Source organism: Volvox carteri (genome assembly GCF_000143455.1).
Source record: "Volvox carteri f. nagariensis unplaced genomic scaffold VOLCAscaffold_45, whole genome shotgun sequence".
Taxonomy (NCBI): Eukaryota; Viridiplantae; Chlorophyta; class Chlorophyceae; order Chlamydomonadales; family Volvocaceae; genus Volvox; species Volvox carteri.
The window spans coordinates 94,171-103,735 of record NW_003307588.1 but is presented as its reverse complement, the minus strand read 5'-3'; the positions used below and the strand labels follow the sequence as shown (position 1 = coordinate 103,735).

At 59.8% G+C, this 9,565-nt stretch overlaps 1 protein-coding gene across 1 annotated transcript in view; it reads left to right on the top strand.

Annotated features, from left to right (window-relative positions):
• Positions 1-1,492, top strand: part of VOLCADRAFT_95559 (uncharacterized protein) — a gene marked incomplete at both ends in the record, with an annotated part of 3,039 nt that extends 1,547 nt beyond the window's left edge. The window contains 3 exons of the mRNA XM_002954719.1: positions 675-700; positions 1,033-1,339; positions 1,400-1,492. Of these exons, the coding sequence (XP_002954765.1) occupies positions 675-700; positions 1,033-1,339; positions 1,400-1,492 (426 nt within the window). The remainder of the gene's footprint in view (positions 1-674; positions 701-1,032; positions 1,340-1,399) is intronic.
• Positions 1,493-9,565: the final 8,073 nt, after the last annotated feature.

The window sequence follows — 9,565 nt, the reverse complement described above, 5'->3', positions numbered from 1 at the left end:
CCAGCCCGCTGCCACCCAGCCCGCTGCCACCCAGCCCGCTGCCACCCAGCCCGCTGCCACCTTCGCCCAAGCCTCCCAGCCCGCTGCCTCCATCTCCGCTTCCTCCCAGTCCCTCGCCTCCTAGCCCACTGCCGCCCAGTCCCTCGCCTCCTTGCCCACTGCCGCACAGTCCCTCGCCTCCTAGCCCACTGCCGCCCAGCCCTAGGCCTCCATCACCGCTGCCACCCAGCCCGCTGCCACCTAGCCCCTTACCCCCCAGCCCGCTGCCACCGTCGCCCAAGCCTCCGAGCCCCTCGCCTCCTAGCCCACTGCCACCCAGCCCTCGCCCTCCGTCGCCGTTGCCACCCAGCCCGCTGCCACCGTCGCCCAAGCCTCCCAGCCCGCTGCCTCCATCTCCGCTTCCTCCCAGCCCCGCGCCTCCCAGCCCGCTGCCTCCATCTCCGCTTCCTCCAAGCCCCTCTCCTCCAAGCCCACTGCCACCCAGCCCGCGCCCGCCGTCACCGTTGCCACCATCGCCCAGGCCCCCCAGTCCGCTGCCACCCAGCCCTTCTCCACCAAGCCCTCGCCCTCCCAGCCCCCGCCCACCCAGCCCTTCACCACCGCCTCCACCGCCGCCGCCACCCCCGCCGCCGCCATCACCCCCACCTCCGCTCGCTCCCTTCACTCCTGTGAAGATTCGGTCGCCGTTTCCATTCTGCGCGTAAGTCATGTTGCCTTCGTGCTAATTGTTATGTCGCCTTACGGCCACTGAGATAAATACAGCTTTTGAAACCTACTGCCTACCTGTCTCTAGTAACCGTGGCTCATCTTGTTTGACGGCCCCGTCTAGCACCATGAATTCATGTTAGTTTCACAATGGCTGGGTGAGCCTTCAACGCCCATTGGTTGCTTACAGATCTACAGCCGTCCTTTGCTGGATAGGTCGTTCACGTTTGCCGCTTACCTAGAAGCGCTCATTTCATGTCGATTGGGGCTTCAGTGCATAAGACGTCATCCCCTAATGGCCACGGCCCACCCACTACCCACACGCAGTTGCAATCGCACCCTGCCTGGTCTGGTCCCCTTCACCTTCGACAAGACACCGTCGCTCAGCCTGAACGGAGGCAACCGCCGGTACTGCCTGACACTCCGTACAGTGCCGTGTGCGGACCCTAGCAGCCCCTGTTGCGGCCAGGCGCTCTCCAAAGTGGAGTGGTGGTCCAGGGAGAGCTGTCGAGGGTCCGTACGGGCCGTGTACCTGGACGGGATCAAGATAGACTCGCAGTGGGGCGTCAATGGGACGTTCAAGATTCCCCAGCTGAACATGGCCCCCAGCTCGGTTCCCCTCCAGGGCCGGCAGGTGTGTCTGGAGCTCTTGTCGACGTCCACATGCCCCACCCTGGCTACCTTCTGTGCCAAGGGAGGCCTGGGTGCCTGCACGTATTCCATGTTTTCGGAGGACAAGGATTGCTGCCCGATCGGCTCATTCGTGACGCTTGGCAGGCGCCGATAGGTAGGGCCGTGTAGCAGCGATCGAGCCGCATGCATCCCTGTGGCAGATCGTGGTGAGTTAGGTTACTGCTGAGATAAGCAGGAGTTGTAGCGCGCTGCAAGCAATACCACAGCTTCACCTGGTCACATTGAGTTGACTTTGCTGTCTTAAGCGCACGGCCGGTGCCATGGTGTCATTGCCGGTGGCTGCGTGATGTATATTGGTTAGGAAGCAGGATGGATAGCGTACGGCAACGAATACGCATCATTGAACGGAATAGAACGTTACGAGGCTTCTAGCTAGAATTAGCTGAGTAAAATTGTCCTTAGCGTCAGCAAGTCATCCACATTGCGTGGTTGGAAAGACATGAACACTAGAAGACGCGCCATAAGGTAGGCAGCGGTGTAGCTGCCTGGCGGCTAGTACAGAACATACGTTGTATCTGAACGATATCGATGAATCGATGGGTGTAACTATGCAGTAAGTATGGCGTATTCATCGTCTTTAAACACGCGCAAAGCGCTCTGCTATCGTCTTGGGAGGCCTTTTCAGTGGCCGCTACTATGGAACAGTCAGGTCTCCAGAGGACATCGTCTCAGGTTGCACCGGCGCCATCGTTTCCCACTTAAAAACCAGCAGGAGCAGGATATGCAGGTCCCTTCTTTTCGGCAGTGATGTCCAGCAGTTGCCCCTATCAGGGGGACTTTGTCCCGGCGGTTAATGTGTGTATAACGGTAAAGCCCGGTATATAAGGCAAGGCAGGCGCTTGACCACTGCTGCGCCTCAAGCAGTCTTAATCAACTAAGAGTCGCCAATCGCCATGAATTGCTATATATATATGCCATTAGAGACCGTGCACGGTCCATACCTTGCTGCTCTTCATCCTGTCCACTTGTACCTAACGGCATCTGCATCTTTCGCTTCGGCAGCTGTTAAGCCATCTTGTACCTATCATGTATCTATCCACCTATTTCCCCTACTAGCCCACATCTTCATTCCTACCTGGCCGCCTTCCTCCTAATCCTATCACTATGACGACGGGTGATCGCGTTAAGTCCGCGTTAGCTCGCGTTAGTTCGCGTAACGGTGCGAATCTTAGCGTTAGGTGCGAATGAGCATGCTTTTGTAACGCAAAGAGCTAACGCACAACGGCTATGGAAAAGCGGAAATCGGCCCTTCTGGCCAAGTTTTTTAAAAATTTATAATTTTCAGATTGTAAAAGTTTATTTGGAAATAAACTTGCGTCGTTTTGGTCGACTTGAACAATTCATCCGTGCGTATGTTCAAACGCGAAGCATACGCGCATGTGTAGCAAGGCGATACGCATGCGATTCCATATTGCGATTCGTGCGTGTGGGGAGACAATGCGTAAAGCAATTCGCGTCCACTCGCACATGAAACGCACACAGTCCGCAAGGCTATTTGCATGCGAATGCATGTTGCGTATCATGCGTATGAGGGCTGATTGCGTAAAGCTTAACGCGGCCTAACACTCACCTTACGCACACATTTCGCAACGCATTTCGCATGCTAATACATGCTGCGTTTCATGCGTATAAAGGCTCATTGCGTAAAGCTTAACGCAGCCTAACACTTACCAAACGCACACATATCGCAACGCAATTCGCATGCAAACAAATGTTGCGTTTCAAGCGTATGAAGGCTCGTTGCGTCAAGCTTAATGCGGCCGAAGCTAACACACAACAAGCACACACGATTTACCTTTGATGAATCGCAAGACATAACAATTCACATGCGATGTTTTATGTGTTGGTCGCATACTCAGTTCGTAAACCTTCACGCAGTCTCATGAGAGAATAACATGCTTGGCAGCACTCAGGGGGGGCTTCCGCAAACGAAATCGCATCAGGCGCAGCCCTACATCGCACAACGATTCATCATACCATCAACTAGATGCCAGAAAGGTGGCGGGACATGCCGCATGCGAACGCGGACGCAATTAGAACCCCGCCGTGAGATGCGTTGGCGGCTGTGAGGCAGGTGGGGACATGCCTGGAGGCTGAAAGGGCTTCCGGACGCATAAATCGCACCAGGCGCCGTCGTACGCCGGACCAACGATGCATCACAACATTAACTAGTTGTTAGAAAGGCGGCAGGAATAGGAGCATTCATACGCGCACGCAATTAGAACCCCGCCGTGAGATGCGTCGGCGGCTGTGAGGCAGGTGGGGACATGCCTGGGAGGCTGAAAGGGCTTCCGGACGCATAAATCGCACCAGGCGCCGTCGTACGCCGGACCAACGATGCATCACAACATTAACTAGTTGTTAGAAAGGCAGCAAGAAAAGGAGCATCCATACGCGCACGCAATTAGAACCCCGCCGTGAGATGCGTCGGTGGCTGTGAGGCAGGTGGGGACATGCCTGGGAGGCTGAAAGGGCATAGATCGCACCAGGCGCCGTCGTACGCCGGACCAACGATGCATCACAACATTAACTAGTTGTTAGAAAGGCAGCAAGAAAAGGAGCATTCATACGCGCACGCAATTAGAACCCCGCCGTGAGATGCGTCGGTGGCTGTGAGGCAGGTGGGGACATGCCTGGGAGGCTGAAAGGGCTTCCGGACGCATAAATCGCACCAGGCGCCGTCGTACGCCGGACCAACGATGCATCACAACATTAACTAGTTGTTAGAAAGGCAGCAAGAAAAGGAGCATTCATACGCGCACGCAATTAGAACCCCGCCGTGAGATGCGTCGGCGGCTGTGAGGCAGGTGGGGACATGCCTGGGAGGCTGAAAGGGCTTCCGGACGCATAAATCGCACCAGGCGCCGTCGTACGCCGGACCAACGATGCATCACAACATTAACTAGTTGTTAGAAAGGCAGCAGGAAAAGGAGCATTCATACGCGCACGCAATTAGAACCCCGCCGTGAGATGCGTCGGTGGCTGTGAGGCAGGTGGGGACATGCCTGGGAGGCTGAAAGGGCATAGATCGCACCAGGCGCCGTCGTACGCCGGACCAACGATGCATCATAACATTAACTAGTTGTTAGAAAAGCGGCAAGAAAAGGAGCATCCATACGCGCACGCAATTAGAACCCCGCCGTGAGATGCGTCGGTGGCTGTGAGGCAGGTGGGACATGCCTGGGAGGCTGAAAGGGGGGCATAAATCGCACCAGGCGCCGTCGTACGCCGGACCAACGATGCATCATAACATTAACTAGTTGTTAGAAAGGCGGCATTAATAGGAGCATTCATACGCGCACGCAATTAGAACCCCGCCGTGAGATGCGTCGGTGGCTGTGAGGCAGGTGGGACATGCCTGGGAGGCTGAAAGGGCTTCCGGACGCATAAATCGCACCAGGCGCCGTCGTACGCCGGACCAACGATGCATCATAACATCAACTAGTTGCTAGAAGGGCGGCGGGGTAAGGAGCATCCATACGCGCACGCAATTAGAACCCCGCCGTGAGATGCGTCGGTGGCTGTGAGGCAGGTGAGGACATGCCTGGGAGGCTGAAAGGGCTTCCGGACGCATAAATCGCACCAGGAGCCGTCGTACGCCGGACCAACGATGCATCATAACATCAACTAGTTGCCAGAAAAGCGGTGGGGAACGCGTCTTCATCAGTCACGCTCGCTAGCCAACCATCATGGGGAAGGGATGTAAGACCGTCATCCTCTGGGATGGGTCGAACTACTCCCACTGGCTCGGCGAGTTAGGCGATTTCCTCACAACGTCCAAGTTGAAGAGCTACATCAACAACCCGTCGCCTCCGAGCCGCAAGTCCCAAGACGCCCTGGAGGAGGACGCACAGGCGCTCAGCTACCTGCGTCTGTCCTGTGAACTGCCCATCAAGCAGTTGCTCATGAATTGCCCAACCGGTCTCGCCGCCATGCAGCTCTTACAGCAACAGTTCCATTCTGCATCCCAGGCCCGGCTGAGCCTGGTTGAGCCGCAGATGCAGCTGAACATGCGCGATGGGGAGACAACCGCTGACTTCATTTTGCGGGCAGAGCAGCTCCGTAGCCATATAATTGTGGCCGGCGGCCAGTGGGACGAGAGCACGGTGCGCCACGCCATTCTCCATGGCCTGCCTCCGCAGTACGCCATCACCATCGAGTTCACGATGTATCAGCCCAACTTAACGACCCCACAGCTCGTGCTCATGCTGCGGGAGAAGGACAACGACCTCAAGACCCAAGCAAGCAAGACCAGCCTGGTGGGATCTGTCGGCCCTGGCTGTGCCACCAGTGGAGTCGGCAGCACCGCCAGTGCTGCAGGCGCCGTGGGGGCCGGCGACACCTGCCGCTACTGCGGACAGCCTGGTTACTACATCTGCGAGTGCCCCGTTAAGCAGGCGGACGAGTCCGTCGGCCTTCACCACAGCAACGCATTCGAGCAGCTGCACGCCGCCGGCAACATCAGTTGAGGCAGCCGCAACCGCCACTGTGACGGCGGCGGCAGGGACACTGGCAGCGGCAATGGCGGTAACAGCGGGGCCGACGGAACACGTGAACGCGGCCGTGCTTGATGTGGCAACAGCCACCGCAACGGCAGCGACACTGCAGGCGGCAGCAGTGGCAGCGGCTCGGGCAGCAGCGGAAGCAGCTCACGCCAGAGCCGTGCCACAGTGCTGGTCATCGACGGCAGTGGCAGCAGCTCACGAGTCATCCTCGACTCAGGCTCACCGTACCACCTCACGGGTGACCACTCCCTGCTGCACAACCACGTCCCCGCCGGCGCGCCACGGCTGATCGAGTGGGGCAACAACCAGCTGGCCGATGTCATGGGAACAGCGCAGCTGCACCTGCGTACACGTGATGGACACAATGTCCGGCTGCACAACATGCTGCACGTCCCCAGCTCGGGCCTCATCCTAACATCTGTCAACCTTCTCGTGACACGCAGCTGCTCAGTCACATTCAGCACGGACAAGACGGGCTGCTGGTTCTCATGCATCGGCCTCCCTTGCAACAGCCCGGCTATCACCGCATGGAATGAGCGTGGGCACTACACATGGACTGGACCTGCAGGCGCCGACCGACATCACCGTCAATGCCCTCGGCACCGTGGGCGACAGAGCCGGTGGGGGCCAGGCCGCAGTTAGCAGTGCTGGCGGAAGTGCCGCCGCTGTCCCCAGCACCCGTGGCGGCAGCACCGCCGGCAGCCACACTGGTGGAGGCCAGCCGGATGGTGACAGCAACGGCAAAGGGCAACCAGGCAACGGCAGCCCCGGGGCCGCCGAATGCTCAGTCGCCGAACTTGCGGCAGCACAGCGCCTGCACCGCCAGTACGGTCACCTCGGTTACCGTGTGCTGGAGCAGCTGATCAGCAAGTAGCTGGTGCAGGGACCACAGGTCACTCCAGCAGCACTACACCAGGCGGCGGAGACCGTCTGCGAGGCCTGTGTCACCATGAAGGCCACCGTAACCGCCCATCCCAGCCGCAGCAACCGGCCGCAGCAAGCACTGGAGGTCGTACACTCTGACCTGTGCGGGCCCATGCCGACCATGAGCCGAGGGGGCGCACGCTACTTGCTGATGCTGCTGGACGGTGCCACCAGTCTGTCCGCCGTCCGCACGCTGGCCAGCATGAGCCAAGTGGGTGAAGTGCTGCAGGACATGGTGACGCAGCTGGAGGCCCGCAACCTGAACCATGCAGGGGTGCACACACTGCACAGCGACAAACGTGGTGAGTACATCGCCGAGCAACTGCGACAGTGGCTGCACCAGCACGGCACCGTGCACACCCACTCGGCATCATACACCCCGGAGCAGAACAGAGCGGTGGAGTGACTCAACCACATGCTCCTCGGCCGTGTGCGGGCGATGCTGCACGACGCAGCACTCCCGGGCAGCTACAGGCCGGAGGCTGTGCTCTACACCTACCTCCTGCGCAATGTTTCCCCCTCTCAGGGCCGGGAGGCCACGCTGTGGGCAGCTTATCACTTCGTCCCCCCGACGTCAGCCACCTCCACACCTTCAGCTGCTTGGCCTACGTCCGCATCCCACCCAGCCAGCAGGACAAACTTGGTCCTCGTGCAAAGGCGGAAACCTACCACCGACCGGAGCACGGCACGGCCGCCCACAGCATCCTCATTGAGGGCAAGGTGACCGTGAGCAGCGACGTCACCTTCAATGCCGACCGCCACAGCCCGGTTCACAACGGGCGGGCACCCCCTTCGGCACTAGCCCCGCCTGCCCCGGCGGCAGCGACCCCATCGTCGGCTCTACACCGCCCACCAAGCTGCCGACCCCAGCGGCCGCCCCACCTCCGGTGACCCCAACACCACCCCTCCACCCCAACACCCGCAGTCAACGGCAGTCCCTGCACACTCCCGCTGACCCCGGTCAGTGACGGCCCCCCCCCCCTGACAGCAGCAGCAGCGGCGGCGGTGGAGAGTCGGGAAGTCTACCGCTGCTCAGGTGGTAGCGCTGACAGCGCGAAGTCTAACGTGCCCGATGGCAGTGGCGGCGGCAGAGGCAACAGTGCAGAGCACACTGCCAACGACATGCTGGTGACGGCGGACAACCTGCAAGTGGTCGCGGCCGCCAAGGCAGCCATTGCCGGTTGCTTCACAGTGCGTGACCTTGGCGAGGCGCATTACTACCTCGGCATGAAGATCGTCCAGGATGGCCGCAACCGCTGCATCGTGCTCACGCAGCAGCGCTATGTGGAGCAGCTGCTGCAGCGCCACAGCCTGGAGAATGCCAAGCCGCGCGCCACCCTGCTGCCTTAGGGCATGTGTGCTCTGCCAGCCAGCGACGCCCAGCCGACAGTGATTGATGGCAGCGGCTACCGTGTGCTGGTGGGCGAGCTGAAATACCTCGCCACCAGCACATGCCCGGACATTACACACACTCTGAGCATGCTCGTGTGACACATGCCCGTCCCCACCAAGGCCCACATGGGCCTCGTGCTGGGCATGATGCGCTACCTATCCGGCGCCCGCACACTCGGGCTGCGGTACCGTGGCGACAGCTGCAGCGACACCAGCAACTTCGGCGGGTACAGTGATGCGGACTGGGCCAGCGACCCAGCCACCCGCCGGTCCACCACGGGCTACACATTCTTGCTCGGCAGTGCAGCGGTCAGCTGGAGCAGCCAGTTGCAGCGCACCTTGGCTGCCTCGTCCGTGGAGGCCGAGTACCAGGCCGCCGCAGCAGCCGTGCACGAGGCACTATGTGGCTGCGCAAGCTGGCGGGCGACCTGGACCTGTCACCCGGCGCCATCAACATCCAGCTGGATTCACAAGGCGCGCTCAGCCTCGGCAACAACCCCATCACGTTAGTGCGCTCCAAGCGTATCGATGTGCACCACCACATCATGCGTGAAACGGCCGTGCGCGGTGAGGTTAAGCTCAGCTATTGTACCACCAACAACACGGTGGCTGACATTCTCACCAAGGCACTGGGTGAAATCAAGTTCGTGCACTGCCGCACGGTGCTGGGCGTCACTTAGATCGACAGAGCACCATGCAAGGGGGGAGTGGAAAAATGCTGAGGGCTTAAAAGAAGTGTGTTGAGGTAGGAGGGCACCAAGGGTGCGTGAGCAGGCGCCCGAATGGGCAGGTTAATGCCCGAAGGGCACCGTAGGCAGGGCATAAGGTGCTGTGCCGTGCTGTTTTCCGTGTGTGTTTGGACTGCGGCACCAGACCGCAAAGCCAACAGGCTGAAGGCTGGCAAGCTGCGATTGTGTCTGCTGAGCGTTGAGCAGCCGGCCTGGACCGCGGACTTGGCGGCCGAGCGAGCTCGTCAGTACTAGCAGTTTGCAGTCAGGCCCCTGGTGCGACTTGAGGGGGCATGTTGGTTTGAAGGGGGTGTGCCGTGTCGCCCCGGGCCTGCGAAAGGCCCCACGTCAGGCTGTTATGACTGGCGGCTGTCAAGGTGCTAGAATACTGACAGGCCGCCCGTCAGGACAGGCTACCTTAAAGCCCCTGCTGTGTGTCGGTAACAGCACCTCAGACTCAATATGTTTACGCCCAAGCAAGGGGCTATCGGTGGCAGGTCGTGGACCTCCCGACTACGTGTAACGGCCAATTACTCTTGGCCGTGTCTGCTAGGTCCCAAAGAGACACCGTCTCTTCAGCAGTACATGCACAATGTGGTGCGTATTTGGCGGGATTCT